The 27503-nt window shown below is 45.9% G+C and overlaps 2 protein-coding genes, 48 non-coding genes and 2 pseudogenes across 50 annotated transcripts; 49 read left to right on the top strand and 3 right to left on the bottom strand.

Moving 5' to 3' along the window:
• The first annotated feature begins 349 nt into the window (after window positions 1-349).
• LOC6492867 lies at window positions 350-468 on the top strand. The gene has a single exon (XR_046343.1). It is a non-coding gene; the product is annotated as a 5S ribosomal RNA (ribosomal RNA).
• Window positions 469-820: 352 nt separating this feature from the next.
• Window positions 821-939, top strand: LOC6492868. The gene has a single exon (XR_046344.1). It is a non-coding gene; the product is annotated as a 5S ribosomal RNA (ribosomal RNA).
• Window positions 940-1291: 352 nt separating this feature from the next.
• Window positions 1292-1410, top strand: LOC6492869. Its single transcript, XR_046345.1, has one exon. It is a non-coding gene; the product is annotated as a 5S ribosomal RNA (ribosomal RNA).
• Window positions 1411-1762: 352 nt separating this feature from the next.
• On the top strand, window positions 1763-1881 carry LOC6492870. Its single transcript, XR_046346.1, has one exon. It is a non-coding gene; the product is annotated as a 5S ribosomal RNA (ribosomal RNA).
• Window positions 1882-2233: 352 nt separating this feature from the next.
• Window positions 2234-2352, top strand: LOC116656142. The gene has a single exon (XR_006507556.1). It is a non-coding gene; the product is annotated as a 5S ribosomal RNA (ribosomal RNA).
• A 352-nt stretch (window positions 2353-2704) lies between these two features.
• LOC116656164 lies at window positions 2705-2823 on the top strand. The gene has a single exon (XR_004311179.1). It is a non-coding gene; the product is annotated as a 5S ribosomal RNA (ribosomal RNA).
• Window positions 2824-3175: 352 nt separating this feature from the next.
• On the top strand, window positions 3176-3294 carry LOC6492849. The gene has a single exon (XR_046375.2). It is a non-coding gene; the product is annotated as a 5S ribosomal RNA (ribosomal RNA).
• Window positions 3295-3646: 352 nt separating this feature from the next.
• LOC6492850 lies at window positions 3647-3765 on the top strand. The gene has a single exon (XR_046376.1). It is a non-coding gene; the product is annotated as a 5S ribosomal RNA (ribosomal RNA).
• Window positions 3766-4117: 352 nt separating this feature from the next.
• LOC116656163 lies at window positions 4118-4236 on the top strand. The gene has a single exon (XR_004311178.1). It is a non-coding gene; the product is annotated as a 5S ribosomal RNA (ribosomal RNA).
• A 356-nt stretch (window positions 4237-4592) lies between these two features.
• On the top strand, window positions 4593-4711 carry LOC116656134. The gene has a single exon (XR_004311154.2). It is a non-coding gene; the product is annotated as a 5S ribosomal RNA (ribosomal RNA).
• Window positions 4712-5063: 352 nt separating this feature from the next.
• On the top strand, window positions 5064-5182 carry LOC116656139. The gene has a single exon (XR_004311159.2). It is a non-coding gene; the product is annotated as a 5S ribosomal RNA (ribosomal RNA).
• A 352-nt stretch (window positions 5183-5534) lies between these two features.
• Window positions 5535-5653, top strand: LOC116656162 (annotated as a pseudogene).
• A 352-nt stretch (window positions 5654-6005) lies between these two features.
• On the top strand, window positions 6006-6124 carry LOC6492892. The gene has a single exon (XR_046358.2). It is a non-coding gene; the product is annotated as a 5S ribosomal RNA (ribosomal RNA).
• A 333-nt stretch (window positions 6125-6457) lies between these two features.
• Window positions 6458-6576, top strand: LOC6492842. The gene has a single exon (XR_046402.1). It is a non-coding gene; the product is annotated as a 5S ribosomal RNA (ribosomal RNA).
• Window positions 6577-6928: 352 nt separating this feature from the next.
• Window positions 6929-7047, top strand: LOC6492894. The gene has a single exon (XR_046360.1). It is a non-coding gene; the product is annotated as a 5S ribosomal RNA (ribosomal RNA).
• Window positions 7048-7399: 352 nt separating this feature from the next.
• Window positions 7400-7518, top strand: LOC116656161. Its single transcript, XR_004311176.1, has one exon. It is a non-coding gene; the product is annotated as a 5S ribosomal RNA (ribosomal RNA).
• Window positions 7519-7870: 352 nt separating this feature from the next.
• Window positions 7871-7989, top strand: LOC116656160. The gene has a single exon (XR_004311175.2). It is a non-coding gene; the product is annotated as a 5S ribosomal RNA (ribosomal RNA).
• A 352-nt stretch (window positions 7990-8341) lies between these two features.
• LOC6492873 lies at window positions 8342-8460 on the top strand. Its single transcript, XR_046320.2, has one exon. It is a non-coding gene; the product is annotated as a 5S ribosomal RNA (ribosomal RNA).
• A 352-nt stretch (window positions 8461-8812) lies between these two features.
• Window positions 8813-8931, top strand: LOC6492874. Its single transcript, XR_046321.2, has one exon. It is a non-coding gene; the product is annotated as a 5S ribosomal RNA (ribosomal RNA).
• Window positions 8932-9283: 352 nt separating this feature from the next.
• LOC6492875 lies at window positions 9284-9402 on the top strand. Its single transcript, XR_046322.1, has one exon. It is a non-coding gene; the product is annotated as a 5S ribosomal RNA (ribosomal RNA).
• A 352-nt stretch (window positions 9403-9754) lies between these two features.
• Window positions 9755-9873, top strand: LOC116656159. Its single transcript, XR_004311174.1, has one exon. It is a non-coding gene; the product is annotated as a 5S ribosomal RNA (ribosomal RNA).
• A 352-nt stretch (window positions 9874-10225) lies between these two features.
• Window positions 10226-10344, top strand: LOC116656158. The gene has a single exon (XR_004311173.1). It is a non-coding gene; the product is annotated as a 5S ribosomal RNA (ribosomal RNA).
• Window positions 10345-10696: 352 nt separating this feature from the next.
• On the top strand, window positions 10697-10815 carry LOC116656157. The gene has a single exon (XR_004311172.1). It is a non-coding gene; the product is annotated as a 5S ribosomal RNA (ribosomal RNA).
• Window positions 10816-11166: 351 nt separating this feature from the next.
• LOC116656156 lies at window positions 11167-11285 on the top strand. Its single transcript, XR_004311171.2, has one exon. It is a non-coding gene; the product is annotated as a 5S ribosomal RNA (ribosomal RNA).
• Window positions 11286-11637: 352 nt separating this feature from the next.
• LOC116656155 lies at window positions 11638-11756 on the top strand. Its single transcript, XR_004311170.1, has one exon. It is a non-coding gene; the product is annotated as a 5S ribosomal RNA (ribosomal RNA).
• Window positions 11757-12108: 352 nt separating this feature from the next.
• LOC116656140 lies at window positions 12109-12227 on the top strand (annotated as a pseudogene).
• A 352-nt stretch (window positions 12228-12579) lies between these two features.
• Window positions 12580-12698, top strand: LOC116656154. The gene has a single exon (XR_004311169.1). It is a non-coding gene; the product is annotated as a 5S ribosomal RNA (ribosomal RNA).
• Window positions 12699-13049: 351 nt separating this feature from the next.
• LOC116656153 lies at window positions 13050-13168 on the top strand. Its single transcript, XR_004311168.1, has one exon. It is a non-coding gene; the product is annotated as a 5S ribosomal RNA (ribosomal RNA).
• Window positions 13169-13520: 352 nt separating this feature from the next.
• Window positions 13521-13639, top strand: LOC116656152. The gene has a single exon (XR_004311167.1). It is a non-coding gene; the product is annotated as a 5S ribosomal RNA (ribosomal RNA).
• A 352-nt stretch (window positions 13640-13991) lies between these two features.
• Window positions 13992-14110, top strand: LOC116656151. Its single transcript, XR_004311166.1, has one exon. It is a non-coding gene; the product is annotated as a 5S ribosomal RNA (ribosomal RNA).
• A 352-nt stretch (window positions 14111-14462) lies between these two features.
• Window positions 14463-14581, top strand: LOC116656150. Its single transcript, XR_004311165.1, has one exon. It is a non-coding gene; the product is annotated as a 5S ribosomal RNA (ribosomal RNA).
• Window positions 14582-14933: 352 nt separating this feature from the next.
• On the top strand, window positions 14934-15052 carry LOC116656149. Its single transcript, XR_004311164.1, has one exon. It is a non-coding gene; the product is annotated as a 5S ribosomal RNA (ribosomal RNA).
• Window positions 15053-15404: 352 nt separating this feature from the next.
• On the top strand, window positions 15405-15523 carry LOC116656148. Its single transcript, XR_004311163.1, has one exon. It is a non-coding gene; the product is annotated as a 5S ribosomal RNA (ribosomal RNA).
• Window positions 15524-15875: 352 nt separating this feature from the next.
• LOC116656147 lies at window positions 15876-15994 on the top strand. The gene has a single exon (XR_004311162.1). It is a non-coding gene; the product is annotated as a 5S ribosomal RNA (ribosomal RNA).
• A 351-nt stretch (window positions 15995-16345) lies between these two features.
• LOC116656146 lies at window positions 16346-16464 on the top strand. Its single transcript, XR_004311161.1, has one exon. It is a non-coding gene; the product is annotated as a 5S ribosomal RNA (ribosomal RNA).
• Window positions 16465-16816: 352 nt separating this feature from the next.
• On the top strand, window positions 16817-16935 carry LOC116656145. Its single transcript, XR_004311160.1, has one exon. It is a non-coding gene; the product is annotated as a 5S ribosomal RNA (ribosomal RNA).
• A 352-nt stretch (window positions 16936-17287) lies between these two features.
• Window positions 17288-17406, top strand: LOC116656136. Its single transcript, XR_004311156.1, has one exon. It is a non-coding gene; the product is annotated as a 5S ribosomal RNA (ribosomal RNA).
• Window positions 17407-17758: 352 nt separating this feature from the next.
• On the top strand, window positions 17759-17877 carry LOC116656138. Its single transcript, XR_004311158.1, has one exon. It is a non-coding gene; the product is annotated as a 5S ribosomal RNA (ribosomal RNA).
• Window positions 17878-18229: 352 nt separating this feature from the next.
• Window positions 18230-18348, top strand: LOC6492889. The gene has a single exon (XR_046383.1). It is a non-coding gene; the product is annotated as a 5S ribosomal RNA (ribosomal RNA).
• Window positions 18349-18700: 352 nt separating this feature from the next.
• Window positions 18701-18819, top strand: LOC6492888. The gene has a single exon (XR_046382.1). It is a non-coding gene; the product is annotated as a 5S ribosomal RNA (ribosomal RNA).
• A 352-nt stretch (window positions 18820-19171) lies between these two features.
• Window positions 19172-19290, top strand: LOC116656107. The gene has a single exon (XR_004311127.1). It is a non-coding gene; the product is annotated as a 5S ribosomal RNA (ribosomal RNA).
• A 352-nt stretch (window positions 19291-19642) lies between these two features.
• On the top strand, window positions 19643-19761 carry LOC116656096. The gene has a single exon (XR_004311116.1). It is a non-coding gene; the product is annotated as a 5S ribosomal RNA (ribosomal RNA).
• Window positions 19762-20113: 352 nt separating this feature from the next.
• Window positions 20114-20232, top strand: LOC116656167. Its single transcript, XR_004311182.1, has one exon. It is a non-coding gene; the product is annotated as a 5S ribosomal RNA (ribosomal RNA).
• Window positions 20233-20584: 352 nt separating this feature from the next.
• LOC6492885 lies at window positions 20585-20703 on the top strand. Its single transcript, XR_046332.1, has one exon. It is a non-coding gene; the product is annotated as a 5S ribosomal RNA (ribosomal RNA).
• A 352-nt stretch (window positions 20704-21055) lies between these two features.
• On the top strand, window positions 21056-21174 carry LOC6492886. Its single transcript, XR_046333.1, has one exon. It is a non-coding gene; the product is annotated as a 5S ribosomal RNA (ribosomal RNA).
• A 352-nt stretch (window positions 21175-21526) lies between these two features.
• On the top strand, window positions 21527-21645 carry LOC6492887. The gene has a single exon (XR_046334.1). It is a non-coding gene; the product is annotated as a 5S ribosomal RNA (ribosomal RNA).
• A 352-nt stretch (window positions 21646-21997) lies between these two features.
• On the top strand, window positions 21998-22116 carry LOC116656135. The gene has a single exon (XR_004311155.1). It is a non-coding gene; the product is annotated as a 5S ribosomal RNA (ribosomal RNA).
• A 352-nt stretch (window positions 22117-22468) lies between these two features.
• On the top strand, window positions 22469-22587 carry LOC116656090. Its single transcript, XR_004311110.1, has one exon. It is a non-coding gene; the product is annotated as a 5S ribosomal RNA (ribosomal RNA).
• A 242-nt stretch (window positions 22588-22829) lies between these two features.
• LOC6497188 (glutactin) lies at window positions 22830-26234 on the bottom strand. Its single transcript, XM_001962557.3, has 4 exons — window positions 25303-26234; window positions 24563-24718; window positions 23551-24444; window positions 22830-23491 (listed from the first exon to the last, which is right to left on the bottom strand). Exons 1-4 carry the CDS (start codon window positions 25651-25653, stop codon window positions 22853-22855), a joined length of 2040 nt encoding a protein of 679 aa, XP_001962593.1. The 5' UTR covers window positions 25654-26234; the 3' UTR covers window positions 22830-22852.
• On the top strand, window positions 24820-24891 carry Trnad-guc. The gene has a single exon. It is a non-coding gene; the product is annotated as a tRNA-Asp (tRNA).
• Window positions 25188-25259, bottom strand: Trnad-guc. Its single transcript has one exon. It is a non-coding gene; the product is annotated as a tRNA-Asp (tRNA).
• A 236-nt stretch (window positions 26235-26470) lies between the features above and the next one.
• Window positions 26471-27491, bottom strand: LOC116656084 (probable cGMP 3',5'-cyclic phosphodiesterase subunit delta). The gene has a single exon (XM_032455496.2). The coding sequence runs from the start codon at window positions 27175-27177 to the stop codon at window positions 26722-26724; it is 456 nt and encodes a 151-aa protein (XP_032311387.1). The 5' UTR covers window positions 27178-27491; the 3' UTR covers window positions 26471-26721.
• Between the last annotated feature and the right edge of the window lie 12 nt (window positions 27492-27503).

Genomic DNA, 27503 nt, shown 5'->3' with positions numbered 1-27503 from the left:
TCAACAACTTTTTGCCCCCAGTTCTCCCCATCTTGCCTATCGCCTAGCCATTGGAGCTCCACCGTTCCAGTTTAGCTCATGAAAAACATCTATTACTTTCTCTTATTTTATTAGTTTTACTATTTTATCTATCCCCACGCCACCCCCAACGGCCTGTACATCTTTTGGATACACCTGGAATCACCTGTACTGTCTACCCTTCAAGGAAAATTGTTTCTCCTTCTGGCTAGTGCCTTTGGCAAGGCCTCCTGTATCTTACAGATACTCCTGTGTATCTTGGCAGCCTTAAAAAGCACACAGGTGCTAATTGGAAGAAAATATAAGGTTGTAGATTAACCCTGCGACTTTCGCCAACGACCATACTACGCTGAATACATCGGTTCTCGTCCGATCACCGAAATTAAGCAGCGTCGGGCGCGGTTAGTACTTAGATGGGGGACCGCTTGGGAACACCGCGTGTTGTTGGCATCGTCAACAACTTTTTGCCCCCAGTTCTCCCCATCTTGCCTATCGCCTAGCCATTGGAGCTCCACCGTTCCAGTTTAGCTCATGAAAAACATCTATTACTTTCTCTTATTTTATTAGTTTTACTATTTTATCTATCCCCACGCCACCCCCAACGGCCTGTACATCTTTTGGATACACCTGGAATCACCTGTACTGTCTACCCTTCAAGGAAAATTGTTTCTCCTTCTGGCTAGTGCCTTTGGCAAGGCCTCCTGTATCTTACAGATACTCCTGTGTATCTTGGCAGCCTTAAAAAGCACACAGGTGCTAATTGGAAGAAAATATAAGGTTGTAGATTAACCCTGCGACTTTCGCCAACGACCATACTACGCTGAATACATCGGTTCTCGTCCGATCACCGAAATTAAGCAGCGTCGGGCGCGGTTAGTACTTAGATGGGGGACCGCTTGGGAACACCGCGTGTTGTTGGCATCGTCAACAACTTTTTGCCCCCAGTTCTCCCCATCTTGCCTATCGCCTAGCCATTGGAGCTCCCCCTTTCCAGTTTAGGTCATGAAAAACATCTATTACTTTCTTTTATTTTATTAGTTTTACTATTTTATCTATCCCCACGCCACCCCCAACGGCCTGTACATCTTTTGGATACACCTGGAATCACCTGTACTGTCTACCCTTCAAGGAAAATTGTTTCTCCTTCTGGCTAGTGCCTTTGGCAAGGCCTCCTGTATCTTACAGATACTCCTGTGTATCTTGGCAGCCTTAAAAAGCACACAGGTGCTAATTGGAAGAAAATATAAGGTTGTAGATTAACCCTGCGACTTTCGCCAACGACCATACTACGCTGAATACATCGGTTCTCGTCCGATCACCGAAATTAAGCAGCGTCGGGCGCGGTTAGTACTTAGATGGGGGACCGCTTGGGAACACCGCGTGTTGTTGGCATCGTCAACAACTTTTTGCCCCCAGTTCTCCCCATCTTGCCTATCGCCTAGCCATTGGAGCTCCCCCTTTCCAGTTTAGGTCATGAAAAACATCTATTACTTTCTTTTATTTTATTAGTTTTACTATTTTATCTATCCCCACGCCACCCCCAACGGCCTGTACATCTTTTGGATACACCTGGAATCACCTGTACTGTCTACCCTTCAAGGAAAATTGTTTCTCCTTCTGGCTAGTGCCTTTGGCAAGGCCTCCTGTATCTTACAGATACTCCTGTGTATCTTGGCAGCCTTAAAAAGCACACAGGTGCTAATTGGAAGAAAATATAAGGTTGTAGATTAACCCTGCGACTTTCGCCAACGACCATACTACGCTGAATACATCGGTTCTCGTCCGATCACCGAAATTAAGCAGCGTCGGGCGCGGTTAGTACTTAGATGGGGGACCGCTTGGGAACACCGCGTGTTGTTGGCATCGTCAACAACTTTTTGCCCCCAGTTCTCCCCATCTTGCCTATCGCCTAGCCATTGGAGCTCCACCGTTCCAGTTTAGCTCATGAAAAACATCTATTACTTTCTCTTATTTTATTAGTTTTACTATTTTATCTATCCCCACGCCACCCCCAACGGCCTGTACATCTTTTGGATACACCTGGAATCACCTGTACTGTCTACCCTTCAAGGAAAATTGTTTCTCCTTCTGGCTAGTGCCTTTGGCAAGGCCTCCTGTATCTTACAGATACTCCTGTGTATCTTGGCAGCCTTAAAAAGCACACAGGTGCTAATTGGAAGAAAATATAAGGTTGTAGATTAACCCTGCGACTTTCGCCAACGACCATACTACGCTGAATACATCGGTTCTCGTCCGATCACCGAAATTAAGCAGCGTCGGGCGCGGTTAGTACTTAGATGGGGGACCGCTTGGGAACACCGCGTGTTGTTGGCATCGTCAACAACTTTTTGCCCCCAGTTCTCCCCATCTTGCCTATCGCCTAGCCATTGGAGCTCCACCGTTCCAGTTTAGCTCATGAAAAACATCTATTACTTTCTCTTATTTTATTAGTTTTACTATTTTATCTATCCCCACGCCACCCCCAACGGCCTGTACATCTTTTGGATACACCTGGAATCACCTGTACTGTCTACCCTTCAAGGAAAATTGTTTCTCCTTCTGGCTAGTGCCTTTGGCAAGGCCTCCTGTATCTTACAGATACTCCTGTGTATCTTGGCAGCCTTAAAAAGCACACAGGTGCTAATTGGAAGAAAATATAAGGTTGTAGATTAACCCTGCGACTTTCGCCAACGACCATACTACGCTGAATACATCGGTTCTCGTCCGATCACCGAAATTAAGCAGCGTCGGGCGCGGTTAGTACTTAGATGGGGGACCGCTTGGGAACACCGCGTGTTGTTGGCATCGTCAACAACTTTTTGCCCCCAGTTCTCCCCATCTTGCCTATCGCCTAGCCATTGGAGCTCCCCCTTTCCAGTTTAGGTCATGAAAAACATCTATTACTTTCTTTTATTTTATTAGTTTTACTATTTTATCTATCCCCACGCCACCCCCAACGGCCTGTACATCTTTTGGATACACCTGGAATCACCTGTACTGTCTACCCTTCAAGGAAAATTGTTTCTCCTTCTGGCTAGTGCCTTTGGCAAGGCCTCCTGTATCTTACAGATACTCCTGTGTATCTTGGCAGCCTTAAAAAGCACACAGGTGCTAATTGGAAGAAAATATAAGGTTGTAGATTAACCCTGCGACTTTCGCCAACGACCATACTACGCTGAATACATCGGTTCTCGTCCGATCACCGAAATTAAGCAGCGTCGGGCGCGGTTAGTACTTAGATGGGGGACCGCTTGGGAACACCGCGTGTTGTTGGCATCGTCAACAACTTTTTGCCCCCAGTTCTCCCCATCTTGCCTATCGCCTAGCCATTGGAGCTCCCCCTTTCCAGTTTAGGTCATGAAAAACATCTATTACTTTCTTTTATTTTATTAGTTTTACTATTTTATCTATCCCCACGCCACCCCCAACGGCCTGTACATCTTTTGGATACACCTGGAATCACCTGTACTGTCTACCCTTCAAGGAAAATTGTTTCTCCTTCTGGCTAGTGCCTTTGGCAAGGCCTCCTGTATCTTACAGATACTCCTGTGTATCTTGGCAGCCTTAAAAAGCACACAGGTGCTAATTGGAAGAAAATATAAGGTTGTAGATTAACCCTGCGACTTTCGCCAACGACCATACTACGCTGAATACATCGGTTCTCGTCCGATCACCGAAATTAAGCAGCGTCGGGCGCGGTTAGTACTTAGATGGGGGACCGCTTGGGAACACCGCGTGTTGTTGGCATCGTCAACAACTTTTTGCCCCCAGTTCTCCCCATCTTGCCTATCGCCTAGCCATTGGAGCTCCCCCTTTCCAGTTTAGGTCATGAAAAACATCTATTACTTTCTTTTATTTTATTAGTTTTACTATTTTATCTATCCCCACGCCACCCCCAACGGCCTGTACATCTTTTGGATACACCTGGAATCACCTGTACTGTCTACCCTTCAAGGAAAATTGTTTCTCCTTCTGGCTAGTGCCTTTGGCAAGGCCTCCTGTATCTTACAGATACTCCTGTGTATCTTGGCAGCCTTAAAAAGCACACAGGTGCTAATTGGAAGAAAATATAAGGTTGTAGATTAACCCTGCGACTTTCGCCAACGACCATACTACGCTGAATACATCGGTTCTCGTCCGATCACCGAAATTAAGCAGCGTCGGGCGCGGTTAGTACTTAGATGGGGGACCGCTTGGGAACACCGCGTGTTGTTGGCATCGTCAACAACTTTTTGCCCCCAGTTCTCCCCATCTTGCCTATCGCCTAGCCATTGGAGCTCGCTCCCCCTTTCCAGTTTAGGTCATGAAAAACATCTATTACTTTCTTTTATTTTATTAGTTTTACTATTTTATCTATCCCCACGCCACCCCCAACGGCCTGTACATCTTTTGGATACACCTGGAATCACCTGTACTGTCTACCCTTCAAGGAAAATTGTTTCTCCTTCTGGCTAGTGCCTTTGGCAAGGCCTCCTGTATCTTACAGATACTCCTGTGTATCTTGGCAGCCTTAAAAAGCACACAGGTGCTAATTGGAAGAAAATATAAGGTTGTAGATTAACCCTGCGACTTTCGCCAACGACCATACTACGCTGAATACATCGGTTCTCGTCCGATCACCGAAATTAAGCAGCGTCGGGCGCGGTTAGTACTTAGATGGGGGACCGCTTGGGAACACCGCGTGTTGTTGGCATCGTCAACAACTTTTTGCCCCCAGTTCTCCCCATCTTGCCTATCGCCTAGCCATTGGAGCTCCACCGTTCCAGTTTAGCTCATGAAAAACATCTATTACTTTCTCTTATTTTATTAGTTTTACTATTTTATCTATCCCCACGCCACCCCCAACGGCCTGTACATCTTTTGGATACACCTGGAATCACCTGTACTGTCTACCCTTCAAGGAAAATTGTTTCTCCTTCTGGCTAGTGCCTTTGGCAAGGCCTCCTGTATCTTACAGATACTCCTGTGTATCTTGGCAGCCTTAAAAAGCACACAGGTGCTAATTGGAAGAAAATATAAGGTTGTAGATTAACCCTGCGACTTTCGCCAACGACCATACTACGCTGAATACATCGGTTCTCGTCCGATCACCGAAATTAAGCAGCGTCGGGCGCGGTTAGTACTTAGATGGGGGACCGCTTGGGAACACCGCGTGTTGTTGGCATCGTCAACAACTTTTTGCCCCCAGTTCTCCCCATCTTGCCTATCGCCTAGCCATTGGAGCTCCACCGTTCCAGTTTAGCTCATGAAAAACATCTATTACTTTCTCTTATTTTATTAGTTTTACTATTTTATCTATCCCCACGCCACCCCCAACGGCCTGTACATCTTTTGGATACACCTGGAATCACCTGTACTGTCTACCCTTCAAGGAAAATTGTTTCTCCTTCTGGCTAGTGCCTTTGGCAAGGCCTCCTGTATCTTACAGATACTCCTGTGTATCTTGGCAGCCTTAAAAAGCACACAGGTGCTAATTGGAAGAAAATATAAGGTTGTAGATTAACCCTGAGACTTTCGCCAACGACCATACTACGCTGAATACATCGGTTCTCGTCCGATCACCGAAATTAAGCAGCGTCGGGCGCGGTTAGTACTTAGATGCGGGACCGCTTGGGAACACCGCGTGTTGTTGGCATCGTCAACAACTTTTTGCCCCCAGTTCTCCCCATCTTGCCTATCGCCTAGCCATTGGAGCTCCACCGTTCCAGTTTAGCTCATGAAAAACATCTATTACTTTCTCTTATTTTATTAGTTTTACTATTTTATCTATCCCCACGCCACCCCCAACGGCCTGTACATCTTTTGGATACACCTGGAATCACCTGTACTGTCTACCCTTCAAGGAAAATTGTTTCTCCTTCTGGCTAGTGCCTTTGGCAAGGCCTCCTGTATCTTACAGATACTCCTGTGTATCTTGGCAGCCTTAAAAAGCACACAGGTGCTAATTGGAAGAAAATATAAGGTTGTAGATTAACCCTGCGACTTTCGCCAACGACCATACTACGCTGAATACATCGGTTCTCGTCCGATCACCGAAATTAAGCAGCGTCGGGCGCGGTTAGTACTTAGATGGGGGACCGCTTGGGAACACCGCGTGTTGTTGGCATCGTCAACAACTTTTTGCCCCCAGTTCTCCCCATCTTGCCTATCGCCTAGCCATTGGAGCTCCACCGTTCCAGTTTAGCTCATGAAAAACATCTATTACTTTCTCTTATTTTATTAGTTTTACTATTTTATCTATCCCCACGCCACCCCCAACGGCCTGTACATCTTTTGGATACACCTGGAATCACCTGTACTGTCTACCCTTCAAGGAAAATTGTTTCTCCTTCTGGCTAGTGCCTTTGGCAAGGCCTCCTGTATCTTACAGATACTCCTGTGTATCTTGGCAGCCTTAAAAAGCACACAGGTGCTAATTGGTGCTAACCCTGAGACTTTCGCCAACGACCATACTACGCTGAATACATCGGTTCTCGTCCGATCACCGAAATTAAGCAGCGTCGGGCGCGGTTAGTACTTAGATGGGGGACCGCTTGGGAACACCGCGTGTTGTTGGCATCGTCAACAACTTTTTGCCCCCAGTTCTCCCCATCTTGCCTATCGCCTAGCCATTGGAGCTCCCCCTTTCCAGTTTAGGTCATGAAAAACATCTATTACTTTCTTTTATTTTATTAGTTTTACTATTTTATCTATCCCCACGCCACCCCCAACGGCCTGTACATCTTTTGGATACACCTGGAATCACCTGTACTGTCTACCCTTCAAGGAAAATTGTTTCTCCTTCTGGCTAGTGCCTTTGGCAAGGCCTCCTGTATCTTACAGATACTCCTGTGTATCTTGGCAGCCTTAAAAAGCACACAGGTGCTAATTGGAAGAAAATATAAGTTTGTAGATTAACCCTGCGACTTTCGCCAACGACCATACTACGCTGAATACATCGGTTCTCGTCCGATCACCGAAATTAAGCAGCGTCGGGCGCGGTTAGTACTTAGATGGGGGACCGCTTGGGAACACCGCGTGTTGTTGGCATCGTCAACAACTTTTTGCCCCCAGTTCTCCCCATCTTGTCTATCGCCTAGCCATTGGAGCTCCCCCGTTCCAGTTTAGGTCATGAAAAACATCTATTACTTTCTTTTATTTTATTAGTTTTACTATTTTATCTATCCCCACGCCACCCCCAACGGCCTGTACATCTTTTGGATACACCTGGAATCACCTGTACTGTCTAGCCTTCAAGGAAAATTGTTTCTCCTTCTGGCTAGTGCCTTTGGCAAGGCCTCCTGTATCTTACAGATACTCCTGTGTATCTTGGCAGCCTTAAAAAGCACACAGGTGCTAATTGGAAGAAAATATAAGGTTGTAGATTAACCCTGCGACTTTCGCCAACGACCATACTACGCTGAATACATCGGTTCTCGTCCGATCACCGAAATTAAGCAGCGTCGGGCGCGGTTAGTACTTAGATGGGGGACCGCTTGGGAACACCGCGTGTTGTTGGCATCGTCAACAACTTTTTGCCCCCAGTTCTCCCCATCTTGCCTATCGCCTAGCCATTGGAGCTCCACCGTTCCAGTTTAGCTCATGAAAAACATCTATTACTTTCTCTTATTTTATTAGTTTTACTATTTTATCTATCCCCACGCCACCCCCAACGGCCTGTACATCTTTTGGATACACCTGGAATCACCTGTACTGTCTAGCCTTCAAGGAAAATTGTTTCTCCTTCTGGCTAGTGCCTTTGGCAAGGCCTCCTGTATCTTACAGATACTCCTGTGTATCTTGGCAGCCTTAAAAAGCACACAGGTGCTAATTGGAAGAAAATATAAGGTTGTAGATTAACCCTGCGACTTTCGCCAACGACCATACTACGCTGAATACATCGGTTCTCGTACGATCACCGAAATTAAGCAGCGTCGGGCGCGGTTAGTACTTAGATGGGGGACCGCTTGGGAACACCGCGTGTTGTTGGCATCGTCAACAACTTTTTGCCCCCAGTTCTCCCCATCTTGCCTATCGCCTAGCCATTGGAGCTCCCCCTTTCCAGTTTAGGTCATGAAAAACATCAATTACTTTCTTTTATTTTATTAGTTTTACTATTTTATCTATCCCCACGCCACCCCCAACGGCCTGTACATCTTTTGGATACACCTGGAATCACCTGTACTGTCTACCCTTCAAGGAAAATTGTTTCTCCTTCTGGCTAGTGCCTTTGGCAAGGCCTCCTGTATCTTACAGATACTCCTGTGTATCTTGGCAGCCTTAAAAAGCACACAGGTGCTAATTGGAAGAAAATATAAGGTTGTAGATTAACCCTGCGACTTTCCCCAACGACCATACTACGCTGAATACATCGGTTCTCGTCCGATCACCGAAATTAAGCAGCGTCGGGCGCGGTTAGTACTTAGATGGGGGACCGCTTGGGAACACCGCGTGTTGTTGGCATCGTCAACAACTTTTTGCCCCCAGTTCTCCCCATCTTGCCTATCGCCTAGCCATTGGAGCTCCACCGTTCCAGTTTAGCTCATGAAAAACATCTATTACTTTCTCTTATTTTATTAGTTTTACTATTTTATCTATCCCCACGCCACCCCCAACGGCCTGTACATCTTTTGGATACACCTGGAATCACCTGTACTGTCTACCCTTCAAGGAAAATTGTTTCTCCTTCTGGCTAGTGCCTTTGGCAAGGCCTCCTGTATCTTACAGATACTCCTGTGTATCTTGGCAGCCTTAAAAAGCACACAGGTGCTAATTGGAAGAAAATATAAGGTTGTAGATTAACCCTGCGACTTTCGCCAACGACCATACTACGCTGAATACATCGGTTCTCGTCCGATCACCGAAATTAAGCAGCGTCGGGCGCGGTTAGTACTTAGATGGGGGACCGCTTGGGAACACCGCGTGTTGTTGGCATCGTCAACAACTTTTTGCCCCCAGTTCTCCCCATCTTGCCTATCGCCTAGCCATTGGAGCTCCCCCTTTCCAGTTTAGGTCATGAAAAACATCTATTACTTTCTTTTATTTTATTAGTTTTACTATTTTATCTATCCCCACGCCACCCCCAACGGCCTGTACATCTTTTGGATTCACCTGGAATCACCTGTACTGTCTAGCCTTCAAGGAAAATTGTTTCTCCTTCTGGCTAGTGCCTTTGGCAAGGCCTCCTGTATCTTACAGATACTTCTGTGTATCTTGGCAGCCTTAAAAAGCACACAGGTGCTAATTGGAAGAAAATATAAGGTTGTAGATTAACCCTGCGACTTTCGCCAACGACCATACTACGCTGAATACATCGGTTCTCGTCCGATCACCGAAATTAAGCAGCGTCGGGCGCGGTTAGTACTTAGATGGGGGACCGCTTGGGAACACCGCGTGTTGTTGGCATCGTCAACAACTTTTTGCCCCCAGTTCTCCCCATCTTGCCTATCGCCTAGCCATTGGAGCTCCACCGTTCCAGTTTAGCTCATGAAAAACATCTATTACTTTCTCTTATTTTATTAGTTTTACTATTTTATCTATCCCCACGCCACCCCCAACGGCCTGTACATCTTTTGGATACACCTGGAATCACCTGTACTGTCTACCCTTCAAGGAAAATTGTTTCTCCTTCTGGCTAGTGCCTTTGGCAAGGCCTCCTGTATCTTACAGATACTCCTGTGTATCTTGGCAGCCTTAAAAAGCACACAGGTGCTAATTGGAAGAAAATATAAGGTTGTAGATTAACCCTGCGACTTTCGCCAACGACCATACTACGCTGAATACATCGGTTCTCGTCCGATCACCGAAATTAAGCAGCGTCGGGCGCGGTTAGTACTTAGATGGGGGACCGCTTGGGAACACCGCGTGTTGTTGGCATCGTCAACAACTTTTTGCCCCCAGTTCTCCCCATCTTGCCTATCGCCTAGCCATTGGAGCTCCACCGTTCCAGTTTAGCTCATGAAAAACATCTATTACTTTCTCTTATTTTATTAGTTTTACTATTTTATCTATCCCCACGCCACCCCCAACGGCCTGTACATCTTTTGGATACACCTGGAATCACCTGTACTGTCTACCCTTCAAGGAAAATTGTTTCTCCTTCTGGCTAGTGCCTTTGGCAAGGCCTCCTGTATCTTACAGATACTCCTGTGTATCTTGGCAGCCTTAAAAAGCACACAGGTGCTAATTGGAAGAAAATATAAGGTTGTAGATTAACCCTGCGACTTTCGCCAACGACCATACTACGCTGAATACATCGGTTCTCGTCCGATCACCGAAATTAAGCAGCGTCGGGCGCGGTTAGTACTTAGATGGGGGACCGCTTGGGAACACCGCGTGTTGTTGGCATCGTCAACAACTTTTTGCCCCCAGTTCTCCCCATCTTGCCTATCGCCTAGCCATTGGAGCTCCCCCTTTCCAGTTTAGGTCATGAAAAACATCTATTACTTTCTTTTATTTTATTAGTTTTACTATTTTATCTATCCCCACGCCACCCCCAACGGCCTGTACATCTTTTGGATACACCTGGAATCACCTGTACTGTCTACCCTTCAAGGAAAATTGTTTCTCCTTCTGGCTAGTGCCTTTGGCAAGGCCTCCTGTATCTTACAGATACTCCTGTGTATCTTGGCAGCCTTAAAAAGCACACAGGTGCTAATTGGAAGAAAATATAAGGTTGTAGATTAACCCTGCGACTTTCGCCAACGACCATACTACGCTGAATACATCGGTTCTCGTCCGATCACCGAAATTAAGCAGCGTCGGGCGCGGTTAGTACTTAGATGGGGGACCGCTTGGGAACACCGCGTGTTGTTGGCATCGTCAACAACTTTTTGCCCCCAGTTCTCCCCATCTTGCCTATCGCCTAGCCATTGGAGCTCCCCTTTCCAGTTTAGGTCATGAAAAACATCTATTACTTTCTTTTATTTTATTAGTTTTACTATTTTATCTATCCCCACGCCACCCCCAACGGCCTGTACATCTTTTGGATACACCTGGAATCACCTGTACTGTCTAGCCTTCAAGGAAAATTGTTTCTCCTTCTGGCTAGTGCCTTTGGCAAGGCCTCCTGTATCTTACAGATACTTCTGTGTATCTTGGCAGCCTTAAAAAGCACACAGGTGCTAATTGGAAGAAAATATAAGGTTGTAGATTAACCCTGCGACTTTCGCCAACGACCATACTACGCTGAATACATCGGTTCTCGTCCGATTACCGAAATTAAGCAGCGTCGGGCGCGGTTAGTACTTAGATGGGGGACCGCTTGGGAACACCGCGTGTTGTTGGCATCGTCAACAACTTTTTGCCCCCAGTTCTCCCCATCTTGCCTATCGCCTAGCCATTGGAGCTCCACCGTTCCAGTTTAGCTCATGAAAAACATCTATTACTTTCTCTTATTTTATTAGTTTTACTATTTTATCTATCCCCACGCCACCCCCAACGGCCTGTACATCTTTTGGATACACCTGGAATCACCTGTACTGTCTACCCTTCAAGGAAAATTGTTTCTCCTTCTGGCTAGTGCCTTTGGCAAGGCCTCCTGTATCTTACAGATACTCCTGTGTATCTTGGCAGCCTTAAAAAGCACACAGGTGCTAATTGGAAGAAAATATAAGGTTGTAGATTAACCCTGCGACTTTCGCCAACGACCATACTACGCTGAATACATCGGTTCTCGTCCGATCACCGAAATTAAGCAGCGTCGGGCGCGGTTAGTACTTAGATGGGGGACCGCTTGGGAACACCGCGTGTTGTTGGCATCGTCAACAACTTTTTGCCCCCAGTTCTCCCCATCTTGCCTATCGCCTAGCCATTGGAGCTCCACCGTTCCAGTTTAGCTCATGAAAAACATCTATTACTTTCTCTTATTTTATTAGTTTTACTATTTTATCTATCCCCACGCCACCCCCAACGGCCTGTACATCTTTTGGATACACCTGGAATCACCTGTACTGTCTACCCTTCAAGGAAAATTGTTTCTCCTTCTGGCTAGTGCCTTTGGCAAGGCCTCCTGTATCTTACAGATACTCCTGTGTATCTTGGCAGCCTTAAAAAGCACACAGGTGCTAATTGGAAGAAAATATAAGGTTGTAGATTAACCCTGCGACTTTCGCCAACGACCATACTACGCTGAATACATCGGTTCTCGTCCGATCACCGAAATTAAGCAGCGTCGGGCGCGGTTAGTACTTAGATGGGGGACCGCTTGGGAACACCGCGTGTTTTTGGCATCGTCAACAACTTTTTGCCCCCAGTTCTCCCCATCTTGCCTATCGCCTAGCCATTGGAGCTCCCCCTTTCCAGTTTAGGTCATGAAAAACATCTATTACTTTCTTTTATTTTATTAGTTTTACTATTTTATCTATCCCCACGCCACCCCCAACGGCCTGTACATCTTTTGGATACACCTGGAATCACCTGTACTGTCTACCCTTCAAGGAAAATTGTTTCTCCTTCTGGCTAGTGCCTTTGGCAAGGCCTCCTGTATCTTACAGATACTCCTGTGTATCTTGGCAGCCTTAAAAAGCACACAGGTGCTAATTGGAAGAAAATATAAGGTTGTAGATTAACCCTGCGACTTTCGCCAACGACCATACTACGCTGAATACATCGGTTCTCGTCCGATCACCGAAATTAAGCAGCGTCGGGCGCGGTTAGTACTTAGATGGGGGACCGCTTGGGAACACCGCGTGTTGTTGGCATCGTCAACAACTTTTTGCCCCCAGTTCTCCCCATCTTGCCTATCGCCTAGCCATTGGAGCTCCCCTTTCCAGTTTAGGTCATGAAAAACATCTATTACTTTCTTTTATTTTATTAGTTTTACTATTTTATCTATCCCCACGCCACCCCCAACGGCCTGTACATCTTTTGGATACACCTGGAATCACCTGTACTGTCTAGCCTTCAAGGAAAATTGTTTCTCCTTCTGGCTAGTGCCTTTGGCAAGGCCTCCTGTATCTTACAGATACTTCTGTGTATCTTGGCAGCCTTAAAAAGCACACAGGTGCTAATTGGAAGAAAATATAAGGTTGTAGATTAACCCTGCGACTTTCGCCAACGACCATACTACGCTGAATACATCGGTTCTCGTCCGATCACCGAAATTAAGCAGCGTCGGGCGCGGTTAGTACTTAGATGGGGGACCGCTTGGGAACACCGCGTGTTGTTGGCATCGTCAACAACTTTTTGCCCCCAGTTCTCCCCATCTTGCCTATCGCCTAGCCATTGGAGCTCCACCGTTCCAGTTTAGCTCATGAAAAACATCTATTACTTTCTCTTATTTTATTAGTTTTACTATTTTATCTATCCCCACGCCACCCCCAACGGCCTGTACATCTTTTGGATACACCTGGAATCACCTGTACTGTCTACCCTTCAAGGAAAATTGTTTCTCCTTCTGGCTAGTGCCTTTGGCAAGGCCTCCTGTATCTTACAGATACTCCTGTGTATCTTGGCAGCCTTAAAAAGCACACAGGTGCTAATTGGAAGAAAATATAAGGTTGTAGATTAACCCTGCGACTTTCGCCAACGACCATACTACGCTGAATACATCGGTTCTCGTCCGATCACCGAAATTAAGCAGCGTCGGGCGCGGTTAGTACTTAGATGGGGGACCGCTTGGGAACACCGCGTGTTGTTGGCATCGTCAACAACTTTTTGCCCCCAGTTCTCCCCATCTTGCCTATCGCCTAGCCATTGGAGCTCCACCGTTCCAGTTTAGCTCATGAAAAACATCTATTACTTTCTCTTATTTTATTAGTTTTACTATTTTATCTATCCCCACGCCACCCCCAACGGCCTGTACATCTTTTGGATACACCTGGAATCACCTGTACTGTCTAGCCTTCAAGGAAAATTGTTTCTCCTTCTGGCTAGTGCCTTTGGCAAGGCCTCCTGTATCTTACAGATACTTCTGTGTATCTTGGCAGCCTTAAAAAGCACACAGGTGCTAATTGGAAGAAAATATAAGGTTGTAGATTAACCCTGCGACTTTCGCCAACGACCATACTACGCTGAATACATCGGTTCTCGTCCGATCACCGAAATTAAGCAGCGTCGGGCGCGGTTAGTACTTAGATGGGGGACCGCTTGGGAACACCGCGTGTTGTTGGCATCGTCAACAACTTTTTGCCCCCAGTTCTCCCCATCTTGCCTATCGCCTAGCCATTGGAGCTCCACCGTTCCAGTTTAGCTCATGAAAAACATCTATTACTTTCTCTTATTTTATTAGTTTTACTATTTTATCTATCCCCACGCCACCCCCAACGGCCTGTACATCTTTTGGATACACCTGGAATCACCTGTACTGTCTACCCTTCAAGGAAAATTGTTTCTCCTTCTGGCTAGTGCCTTTGGCAAGGCCTCCTGTATCTTACAGATACTCCTGTGTATCTTGGCAGCCTTAAAAAGCACACAGGTGCTAATTGGAAGAAAATATAAGGTTGTAGATTAACCCTGCGACTTTCGCCAACGACCATACTACGCTGAATACATCGGTTCTCGTCCGATCACCGAAATTAAGCAGCGTCGGGCGCGGTTAGTACTTAGATGGGGGACCGCTTGGGAACACCGCGTGTTGTTGGCATCGTCAACAACTTTTTGCCCCCAGTTCTCCCCATCTTGCCTATCGCCTAGCCATTGGAGCTCCACCGTTCCAGTTTAGCTCATGAAAAACATCTATTACTTTCTCTTATTTTATTAGTTTTACTATTTTATCTATCCCCACGCCACCCCCAACGGCCTGTACATCTTTTGGATACACCTGGAATCACCTGTACTGTCTACCCTTCAAGGAAAATTGTTTCTCCTTCTGGCTAGTGCCTTTGGCAAGGCCTCCTGTATCTTACAGATACTCCTGTGTATCTTGGCAGCCTTAAAAAGCACACAGGTGCTAATTGGAAGAAAATATAAGGTTGTAGATTAACCCTGCGACTTTCGCCAACGACCATACTACGCTGAATACATCGGTTCTCGTCCGATCACCGAAATTAAGCAGCGTCGGGCGCGGTTAGTACTTAGATGGGGGACCGCTTGGGAACACCGCGTGTTGTTGGCATCGTCAACAACTTTTTGCCCCCAGTTCTCCCCATCTTGCCTATCGCCTAGCCATTGGAGCTCCACCGTTCCAGTTTAGCTCATGAAAAACATCTATTACTTTCTCTTATTTTATTAGTTTTACTATTTTATCTATCCCCACGCCACCCCCAACGGCCTGTACATCTTTTGGATACACCTGGAATCACCTGTACTGTCTACCCTTCAAGGAAAATTGTTTCTCCTTCTGGCTAGTGCCTTTGGCAAGGCCTCCTGTATCTTACAGATACTCCTGTGTATCTTGGCAGCCTTAAAAAGCACACAGGTGCTAATTGGAAGAAAATATAAGGTTGTAGATTAACCCTGCGACTTTCGCCAACGACCATACTACGCTGAATACATCGGTTCTCGTCCGATCACCGAAATTAAGCAGCGTCGGGCGCGGTTAGTACTTAGATGGGGGACCGCTTGGGAACACCGCGTGTTGTTGGCATCGTCAACAACTTTTTGCCCCCAGTTCTCCCCATCTTGCCTATCGCCTAGCCATTGGAGCTCCCCCTTTCCAGTTTAGGTCATGAAAAACATCTATTACTTTCTTTTATTTTATTAGTTTTACTATTTTATCTATCCCCACGCCACCCCCAACGGCCTGTACATCTTTTGGATACACCTGGAATCACCTGTACTGTCTACCCTTCAAGGAAAATTGTTTCTCCTTCTGGCTAGTGCCTTTGGCAAGGCCTCCTGTATCTTACAGATACTCCTGTGTATCTTGGCAGCCTTAAAAAGCACACAGGTGCTAATTGGAAGAAAATATAAGGTTGTAGATTAACCCTGCGACTTTCGCCAACGACCATACTACGCTGAATACATCGGTTCTCGTCCGATCACCGAAATTAAGCAGCGTCGGGCGCGGTTAGTACTTAGATGGGGGACCGCTTGGGAACACCGCGTGTTGTTGGCATCGTCAACAACTTTTTGCCCCCAGTTCTCCCCATCTTGCCTATCGCCTAGCCATTGGAGCTCCCCTTTCCAGTTTAGGTCATGAAAAACATCTATTACTTTCTTTTATTTTATTAGTTTTACTATTTTATCTATCCCCACGCCACCCCCAACGGCCTGTACATCTTTTGGATACACCTGGAATCACCTGTACTGTCTAGCCTTCAAGGAAAATTGTTTCTCCTTCTGGCTAGTGCCTTTGGCAAGGCCTCCTGTATCTTACAGATACTTCTGTGTATCTTGGCAGCCTTAAAAAGCACACAGGTGCTAATTGGAAGAAAATATAAGGTTGTAGATTAACCCTGCGACTTTCGCCAACGACCATACTACGCTGAATACATCGGTTCTCGTCCGATCACCGAAATTAAGCAGCGTCGGGCGCGGTTAGTACTTAGATGGGGGACCGCTTGGGAACACCGCGTGTTGTTGGCATCGTCAACAACTTTTTGCCCCCAGTTCTCCCCATCTTGCCTATCGCCTAGCCATTGGAGCTCCACCGTTCCAGTTTAGCTCATGAAAAACATCTATTACTTTCTCTTATTTTATTAGTTTTACTATTTTATCTATCCCCACGCCACCCCCAACGGCCTGTACATCTTTTGGATACACCTGGAATCACCTGTACTGTCTACCCTTCAAGGAAAATTGTTTCTCCTTCTGGCTAGTGCCTTTGGCAAGGCCTCCTGTATCTTACAGATACTCCTGTGTATCTTGGCAGCCTTAAAAAGCACACAGGTGCTAATTGGAAGAAAATATAAGGTTGTAGATTAACCCTGCGACTTTCGCCAACGACCATACTACGCTGAATACATCGGTTCTCGTCCGATCACCGAAATTAAGCAGCGTCGGGCGCGGTTAGTACTTAGATGGGGGACCGCTTGGGAACACCGCGTGTTGTTGGCATCGTCAACAACTTTTTGCCCCCAGTTCTCCCCATCTTGCCTATCGCCTAGCCATTGGAGCTCCACCGTTCCAGTTTAGCTCATGAAAAACATCTATTACTTTCTCTTATTTTATTAGTTTTACTATTTTATCTATCCCCACGCCACCCCCAACGGCCTGTACATCTTTTGGATACACCTGGAATCACCTGTACTGTCTACCCTTCAAGGAAAATTGTTTCTCCTTCTGGCTAGTGCCTTTGGCAAGGCCTCCTGTATCTTACAGATACTCCTGTGTATCTTGGCAGCCTTAAAAAGCACACAGGTGCTAATTGGAAGAAAATATAAGGTTGTAGATTAACCCTGCGACTTTCGCCAACGACCATACTACGCTGAATACATCGGTTCTCGTCCGATCACCGAAATTAAGCAGCGTCGGGCGCGGTTAGTACTTAGATGGGGGACCGCTTGGGAACACCGCGTGTTGTTGGCATCGTCAACAACTTTTTGCCCCCAGTTCTCCCCATCTTGCCTATCGCCTAGCCATTGGAGCTCCCCCTTTCCAGTTTAGGTCATGAAAAACATCTATTACTTTCTTTTATTTTATTAGTTTTACTATTTTATCTATCCCCACGCCACCCCCAACGGCCTGTACATCTTTTGGATACACCTGGAATCACCTGTACTGTCTAGCCTTCAAGGAAAATTGTTTCACCTTCTGGCTAGTGCCTTTGGCAAGGCATCCTGTATCTTACAGATACTTCTGTGTATCTTGGCAGCCTTAAAAAGCACACAGGTGCTAATTGGAAGAAAATATAAGGTTGTAGATTAACCCTGCGACTTTCCCCAACGACCATACTACGCTGAATACATCGGTTCTCGTCCGATCACCGAAATTAAGCAGCGTCGGGCGCGGTTAGTACTTAGATGGGGGACCGCTTGGGAACACCGCGTGTTGTTGGCATCGTCAACAACTTTTTGCCCCCAGTTCTCCCCATCTTGCCTATCGCCTAGCCATTGGAGCTCCACCGTTCCAGTTTAGCTCATGAAAAACATCTATTACTTTCTCTTATTTTATTAGTTTTACTATTTTATCTATCCCCACGCCACCCCCAACGGCCTGTACATCTTTTGGATACACCTGGAATCACCTGTACTGTCTACCCTTCAAGGAAAATTGTTTCTCCTTCTGGCTAGTGCCTTTGGCAAGGCCTCCTGTATCTTACAGATACTCCTGTGTATCTTGGCAGCCTTAAAAAGCACACAGGTGCTAATTGGAAGAAAATATAAGGTTGTAGATTAACCCTGCGACTTTCGCCAACGACCATACTACGCTGAATACATCGGTTCTCGTCCGATCACCGAAATTAAGCAGCGTCGGGCGCGGTTAGTACTTAGATGGGGGACCGCTTGGGAACACCGCGTGTTGTTGGCATCGTCAACAACTTTTTGCCCCCAGTTCTCCCCATCTTGCCTATCGCCTAGCCATTGGAGCTCCACCGTTCCAGTTTAGCTCATGAAAAACATCTATTACTTTCTCTTATTTTATTAGTTTTACTATTTTATCTATCCCCACGCCACCCCCAACGGCCTGTACATCTTTTGGATACACCTGGAATCACCTGTACTGTCTACCCTTCAAGGAAAATTGTTTCTCCTTCTGGCTAGTGCCTTTGGCAAGGCCTCCTGTATCTTACAGATACTTCTGTGTATCTTGGCAGCCTTAAAAAGCACACAGGTGCTAATTGGAAGAAAATATAAGGTTGTAGATTAACCCTGCGACTTTCGCCAACGACCATACTACGCTGAATACATCGGTTCTCGTCCGATCACCGAAATTAAGCAGCGTCGGGCGCGGTTAGTACTTAGATGGGGGACCGCTTGGGAACACCGCGTGTTGTTGGCATCGTCAACAACTTTTTGCCCCCAGTTCTCCCCATCTTGCCTATCGCCTAGCCATTGGAGCTCCCCCTTTCCAGTTTAGGTCATGAAAAACATCTATTACTTTCTTTTATTTTATTAGTTTTACTATTTTATCTATCCCCACGCCACCCCCAACGGCCTGTACATCTTTTGGATACACCTGGAATCACCTGTACTGTCTAGCCTTCAAGGAAAATTGTTTCTCCTTCTGGCTAGTGCCTTTGGCAAGGCCTCCTGTATCTTACAGATACTCCTGTGTATCTTGGCAGCCTTAAAAAGCACACAGGTGCTAATTGGAAGAAAATATAAGGTTGTAGATTAACCCTGCGACTTTCGCCAACGACCATACTACGCTGAATACATCGGTTCTCGTCCGATCACCGAAATTAAGCAGCGTCGGGCGCGGTTAGTACTTAGATGGGGGACCGCTTGGGAACACCGCGTGTTGTTGGCATCGTCAACAACTTTTTGCCCCCAGTTCTCCCCATCTTGCCTATCGCCTAGCCATTGGAGCTCCCCCTTTCCAGTTTAGGTCATGAAAAACATCTATTACTTTCTTTTATTTTATTAGTTTTACTATTTTATCTATCCCCACGCCACCCCCAACGGCCTGTACATCTTTTGGATACACCTGGAATCACCTGTACTGTCTAGCCTTCAAGGAAAATTGTTTCTCCTTCTGGCTAGTGCCTTTGGCAAGGCCTCCTGTATCTTACAGATACTCCTGTGTATCTTGGCAGCCTTAAAAAGCACACAGGTGCTAATTGGAAGAAAATATAAGGTTGTAGATTAACCCTGCGACTTTCGCCAACGACCATACTACGCTGAATACATCGGTTCTCGTCCGATCACCGAAATTAAGCAGCGTCGGGCGCGGTTAGTACTTAGATGGGGGACCGCTTGGGAACACCGCGTGTTGTTGGCATCGTCAACAACTTTTTGCCCCCAGTTCTCCCCATCTTGCCTATCGCCTAGCCATTGGAGCTCCCCCTTTCCAGTTTAGGTCATGAAAAACATCTATTACTTTCTTTTATTTTATTAGTTTTACTATTTTATCTATCCCCACGCCACCCCCAACGGCCTGTACATCTTTTGGATACACCTGGAATCACCTGTACTGTCTAGCCTTCAAGGAAAATTGTTTCTCCTTCTGGCTAGTGCCTTTGGCAAGGCCTCCTGTATCTTACAGATACTCCTGTGTATCTTGGCAGCCTTAAAAAGCACACAGGTGCTAATTGGAAGAAAATATAAGGTTGTAGATTAACCCTGCGACTTTCGCCAACGACCATACTACGCTGAATACATCGGTTCTCGTCCGATCACCGAAATTAAGCAGCGTCGGGCGCGGTTAGTACTTAGATGGGGGACCGCTTGGGAACACCGCGTGTTGTTGGCATCGTCAACAACTTTTTGCCCCCAGTTCTCCCCATCTTGCCTATCGCCTAGCCATTGGAGCTCCACCGTTCCAGTTTAGCTCATAAAAAACATCTATTACTTTCTCTTATTTTATTAGTTTTACTATTTTATCTATCCCCACGCCACCCCCAACGGCCTGTACATCTTTTGGATACACCTGGAATCACCTGTACTGTCTACCCTTCAAGGAAAATTGTTTCTCCTTCTGGCTAGTGCCTTTGGCAAGGCCTCCTGTATCTTACAGATACTTCTGTGTATCTTGGCAGCCTTAAAAAGCACACAGGTGCTAATTGGAAGAAAATATAAGGTTGTAGATTAACCCTGCGACTTTCGCCAACGACCATACTACGCTGAATACATCGGTTCTCGTCCGATCACCGAAATTAAGCAGCGTCGGGCGCGGTTAGTACTTAGATGGGGGACCGCTTGGGAACACCGCGTGTTGTTGGCATCGTCAACAACTTTTTGCCCCCAGTTCTCCCCATCTTGCCTATCGCCTAGCCATTGGAGCTCCCCCTTTCCAGTTTAGGTCATGAAAAACATCTATTACTTTCTTTTATTTTATTAGTTTTACTATTTTATCTATCCCCACGCCACCCCCAACGGCCTGTACATCTTTTGGATACACCTGGAATCACCTGTACTGTCTAGCCTTCAAGGAAAATTTTTTCTCCTTCTGGCTAGTGCCTTTGGCAAGGCCTCCTGTATCTTACAGATACTCCTGTGTATCTTGGCAGCCTTAAAAAGCACACAGGTGCTAATTGGAAGAAAATATAAGGTTGTAGATTAACCCTGCGACTTTCGCCAACGACCATACTACGCTGAATACATCGGTTCTCGTCCGATCACCGAAATTAAGCAGCGTCGGGCGCGGTTAGTACTTAGATGGGGGACCGCTTGGGAACACCGCGTGTTGTTGGCATCGTCAACAACTTTTTGCCCCCAGTTCTCCCCATCTTGCCTATCGCCTAGCCATTGGAGCTCCCCCTTTCCAGTTTAGGTCATGAAAAACATCTATTACTTTCTTTTATTTTATTAGTTTTACTATTTTATCTATCCCCACGCCACCCCCAACGGCCTGTACATCTTTTGGATACACCTGGAATCACCTGTACTGTCTAGCCTTCAAGGAAAATTGTTTCTCCTTCTGGCTAGTGCCTTTGGCAAGGCCTCCTGTATCTTACAGATACTCCTGTGTATCTTGGCAGCCTTAAAAAGCACACAGGTGCTAATTGGAAGAAAATATAAGGTTGTAGATTAACCCTGCGACTTTCGCCAACGACCATACTACGCTGAATACATCGGTTCTCGTCCGATCACCGAAATTAAGCAGCGTCGGGCGCGGTTAGTACTTAGATGGGGGACCGCTTGGGAACACCGCGTGTTGTTGGCATCGTCAACAACTTTTTGCCCCCAGTTCTCCCCATCTTGCCTATCGCCTAGCCATTGGAGCTCCCCCTTTCCAGTTTAGGTCATGAAAAACATCTATTACTTTCTTTTATTTTATTAGTTTTACTATTTTATCTATCCTCACGCCACCCCCAACGGCCTGTACATCTTTTGGATACACCTGGAATCACCTGTACTGTCTACCCTTCAAGGAAAATTGTTTCTCCTTCTGGCTAGTGCCTTTGGCAAGGCCTCCTGTATCTTACAGATACTCCTGTGTATCTTGGCAGCCTTAAAAAGCACACAGGTGCTAATTGGAAGAAAATATAAGGTTGTAGATTAACCCTGCGACTTTCGCCAACGACCATACTACGCTGAATACATTGGTTCTCGTCCGATCACCGAAATTAAGCAGCGTCGGGCGCGGTTAGTACTTAGATGGGGGACCGCTTGGGAACACCGCGTGTTGTTGGCGTCGTTAACAACTTTTTGCCCCCAGTTCTCCCCATCTTGCCTATCGCCTAGCCATTGGAGCTCCCCCGTTCCAGTTTAGGTCATGAAAAACATCTATTACTTTCTTTTATTTTATTAGTTTTACTATTTTATCTATCCCCACGCCACCCCCAACGGCCTGTACATCTTTTGGATACACCTGGAATCACCTGTACTGTCTACCCTTCAAGGAAAATTGTTTCTCCTTCTGGCTAGTGCCTTTGGCAAGGCCTCCTGTATCTTACAGATACTCCTGTGTATCTTGGCAGCCTTAAAAAGCACACAGGTGCTAATTGGAAGAAAATATAAGGTTGTAGATTAACCCTGCGACTTTCGCCAACGACCATACTACGCTGAATACATCGGTTCTCGTCCGATCACCGAAATTAAGCAGCGTCGGGCGCGGTTAGTACTTAGATGGGGGACCGCTTGGGAACACCGCGTGTTGTTGGCATCGTCAACAACTTTTTGCCCCCAGTTCTCCCCATCTTGCCTATCGCCTAGCCATTGGAGCTCCCCCTTTCCAGTTTAGGTCATGAAAAACATCTATTACTTTCTTTTATTTCATTAGTTGTACTGTTTTATCTATCCCCACGCCACCTTTTCCCACTTAAGTCCGATACTAAAAGTGCAAAGTCCTTTAAAAGTATAGAGCTTTTATTTTTCTAATAGATTTCTGATTTTTCATAGCAATAATTTAATAATTTAAATTTCTTATTTTACTGTTTCTGGGTGCGTGTTGACTTCCTTGCAATAAAGACAAGGTTCTGGCCCCGAGCCTCATGTGCGGCCCTTTCACCATTTTCAGACACAAAGTCATCGTTGTCCGTATCGTTATCTTGGTCCTCCGAGGACGACGAAGTTTCCTTGCTGGCTGCTAGGAGGGCGGCTTCTAGCTCATAGTATTCCTCATTAACCAGGCTGTAACCCTGTTTCGTTTCCTCGACAGCGATGCGGTACTCATCCAGATAGTTGTCGCCGAAGGTGACAGTGCGGCCAATGCGCATGTAGGGGCCGGTCTCGTCGCTCATTGACGGCCATGTGGGTATACCTGGGGCTCGGGGAACACCCGTGGCTGCAAAGGACGTCCATAGAGCCACCATGCGCCGTGCCACCTTAATGTCCCGATGCGAGTTCAAAGCCAGGAACCTTGGCCAGGGAAACAGGTAAAGGTTATCGTCCGTCAGCGAGACGCCCATATCGAAGGGCACGAAGCTGGACTCTTCCTCGCTGGTGGCGTACCTATTCTGTTCGCCCTCATAGTCGAAGCTGTACAAGAAGGTGCTGTTGGGTAGTTTCTTGGCATTCGCCTGCATAACCAGCAATACTGGGTTCTTTAGCGAAATAGTGCTGCACAGCTGCCGGATAAAAGAGCATTTAAAAATAAGTGTTAGGGGAACGACATCCTGCTACTCACATCGATAAGTCCTGGGGTAAGGCGCTTGAAGCTGCCGTTCTTGGCATCAGCTTGGGTAAAAATCTCCTCTCCAGCAAACTCTTTCCAGGACCCGGTTGGATCCGCTCCGTTGGCCTGCTCAATAATAGCATCGATGTACTGCTGTCCGGTCATCTGTTCGTCCATAATCGTTTCGTTGAATATGTCCGCAAAGATGTCCCTCATCATGAAAGTACCACCGTGCTTCACACTGCCGCCCATTGTGGGGTAAGCCTGGAACTTCTCGGCAGCCAGAAGACGACCCGGATGTTCCGGCAACACACCAGACGGTCCGCCGATTACCAACTGCACTCCACCGTATGCTCCGCCCGACAATGAGGGCTGATCCTCGCCGTGGACACTGAAGGCGGCCAGGAGCATAGTCGCATTGAGGCGGCTCAGGCACTTGTTAAGCGGGTCCACCTTGGCGAACTGCTTGCAGCCGGCAATGCGTCCAATCGCCTTGGTGGCTCCCAGTGGCGAATCGGTGATGAAAGCTGGCGACAATGCTGTGCCAGACTGATAGATCACGCGGTGGAAAAGTCCAGAAGGAACAGCCGGACTCAATGTCAGGACGTTAACTAAGGCAGCTCCGCCCACTTGGCCAAAGAGCGTTATTCGGTTAGGATCTCCTCCAAAGGAGGCAATGTGCTTTTGGATCCATTTAAGTGCCAGAATGATGTCGGTCACTGCCGCGTTGCCGGGCATATCATCTGATAGCGTAGAGAGGAAGCCGAAGGGTCCCAGACGATAGCGCACTGAAACCAGGACCACATCCTCCTCCAGCAAGTAGCCAGGAGCGGCCTCCACCGAATCACCATCATAGAAGAAGTCGCCATGAATATAAACCATAACGGGTTGCAACCTTCCCTCCATCTGAAAATGGAACTCCACTTATTAAGCTTTCTCCATTAAATATAAAACATATTTCAAAATTATTTCTATGGAATTATACCCGTTTTAAATGGAATAAGTGTGTGGTAGTTTTACTTACAGCCTTGGTGTTTACTGTGAGTCGCAGGCAATCCTCTACATCATAACCGTCCTCCTCCAGCTTAGCGAACAGTAGCATATCCTGTATGGAAGGACATCCTGCATGCGGACGGTGTGCGGGCAGAACACCCCTCCAAGCAGGTGCGGGCTCAGCTTTCTGTTAGATAATAGATTATTTAATAATGTATATATAAGAATGGAACAGGTTTTAAGTCGGCTGTTGTTTTGTATAGTGTTTTTGTCTCGCCTGCTTCAACATCCTCGATAGTATAGTGGTTAGTATCCCCGCCTGTCACGCGGGAGACCGGGGTTCAATTCCCCGTCGGGGAGATGTTGTAAATTTTTTTTGTTAATTTGTTTTTATTTTAATTATTTTCTTACTTTCAATATTTTTTGTTCATTATTATAACTATATAATAAATTTCTTTTGATAGACATTACATTTAAATATTTTTGACACGGAATCTAAACAAAATTCTACAAAATGCAACACAGAGTGGCATAATATATTTTTCCCTTTTCAGATAAAACGATATTAATTGCATAAAATAAATAATTTAAAATCATAAAGAATATTAAAGAAATAATTTACAAAAAATAAAAAAAAAATTGAACGTTTTCACATTCTCCCCGACGGGGAATTGAACCCCGGTCTCCCGCGTGACAGGCGGGGATACTAACCACTATACTATCGAGGACGGTGATGGACGAGCGCCTATTTTGAAACATATACAAACTCACCTTGAATCGGTCCGCCTTTCCATAGGGGATGTCGAGGAATTGCTTTATCTTTTTGCCCGACCAATCGGTTATAAGTGTACGACCTCTCAACTTTCCCAAATTCGGAACCGATGCGGTAAACACTTTGGGCTCTTGGACGATTTGCTCCTGCTTCTGTTTGTTGGGCTTCTGTTTCTGTCCCTGCATTGGCTTGTTCCGCTTGTTCTTTTGGTTGCCAATGCCCTGGGATCCTGGCCGGGGTTTCTGCTGCTTCTGCTTGTTCTGGTTATTCCTTTCAGCCTCGCTGCTGGCCACAAACAGGACCAGCAGGACGATGGCCAGGAGCACTAGAACCCCCGAAAACCGTGCCATTTTTTCTTTTCCTTAAGACGATGTGTTGGTCTCCGTTGATGGAATGGAACTGTTGGCTCGATCAGATCTCAGCCTATTAAGAAAACTTTCTCGACGGCTTCGAGTGACTCTTGACCGGCCACGGGATCTATTTCGGTTTAAAATGGGGTCAAGTCAGCACTAGCTACGTTAAGAGCAACTTGATCATGGCGTCTTTTCGCGATTCCAATCAATGAATATTCAACGATACCAATCTAAATGCGAACTTATGAGAGGTATAGCCGAAAGGCAGGCCCGCCACCTGGATGGGATTAATCTTGTCTTGAAAGTAAAAGAGGGCGCTACACAACCTGTTCTAAATGGGGTTTTCTTCCAATTATTTGGAACACTACAATTTAACTTGAATTGCATGCTTATTTATGTAATCAAGGATAGAAAATAATACGAGATTCTATAGTATTTAAACTTAAATAAATCTTAACAAAGTCTCACTCCAATAACAACAGTTTTGATATAAAAAAGTGACAAGATATATCAAAAAATTCTTCCTAGAATCTATTTATATTCGTTGCGAAATGTATTACTGTTTGGAAACAAATAAATGTTTTACTTTCAGCATATTTAATAGATTCTCCAAATCTCCAATGCAATACAATATTTTTGCTGCACACCTTAGCAGATTTAATTTATTTAAGTATTTCGTGTGATGAGATCCCTAGAAACATTTTTCTGAAATTCTATCAGAGCTATTTATATTTCTTTTTGACAGACTTTATGTTTTTAGCATACAGATTTTTGTTTTTACAATTGCATAGATTCTCAGTTTATATTTCTTGAATTTAAGATGTTAATTCGTTAGTTGTTTATTAATAAATACATACAGTAGGCGTTGTGTAAAATTAGATTAAAATGCATTCGACTATAACTAGTTCATAAACGCACTAACAATTGCATTGAAATGCTGAAATATATTCCAAAGCGAACTACCCTAGCGGCCACAACATTCCATGGATGAGGACCACCGCATTCGATTGTTAGAAGACACCACAACAAGGTGCGTGGGAGTGGACAGGTGATTCAGCCGAGGCATTAGATGTAGTACAGGCGCACAACCGATTTGGTGATGAGTGTCTCGTTGTCGTAGAAACTGGTTTGGATCGTCACATTGCCATTTAATACTTTGGCGGGCATCATCTGTGACTCGGGAGCCGCTTCGATGGTCGATTGCCAGGTGTTGGTGGTGTTTGCTCCCACAAAGCCCATCTCGAAGAACCACTCCTCCATGATGCGGCCCTTAAAGAGCACCTTCTGGTCAAGTCGGAAGTTCTCCATCGATTCAATGGTACTGAAATTGATTTCACGTGACACCGCCCGCATGTCCAGGATCTTCACAGGCACACGGGCCTCATGCTCCACGTCTGGGGCCGAGAAATCCTTGTTTTCTTGCCAAATTACCTTTCCGCTGTCGGCGTCCCTCAAGATCATGTAATTTATTTGGAATCCCTTGTGGATCCGGTCGCCGGCACTCTGGTCATCGGAGCCCATAGTTGTCTGTAGAATCTTGATGTCAGTCAAAAGGCAGCACAACCAGGTAAAAGCGCCCACGCTTAAATGTATATTTTTGGGCAAAAAATCAATTATGTTTATTTTTAATCCTACTGTGCGCCATCAGCTGTTTTCCTAATGATTCGATTGCACTTTAGCTGGTTCACAAATGACCATGTCATCGAACCAGTGATTTTGATAGCTGCTGAAGTGAGATTGATTAACTAATACTGATTCTAACTAATACAATGTTTTAAAATCTACTAATTCTTCAAAAGAAATGTTTTCTTATTTTTTTTTATATATTTAACAAATTATTTAAGTAA

This window comes from Drosophila ananassae, chromosome 3R (assembly GCF_017639315.1).
Source record: "Drosophila ananassae strain 14024-0371.13 chromosome 3R, ASM1763931v2, whole genome shotgun sequence".
NCBI lineage: Eukaryota > Metazoa > Arthropoda > Insecta > Diptera > Drosophilidae > Drosophila > Drosophila ananassae.
The sequence above is the reverse complement of the archived record's forward strand: the minus strand, read 5'-3'. Positions and strand labels throughout refer to the sequence as shown.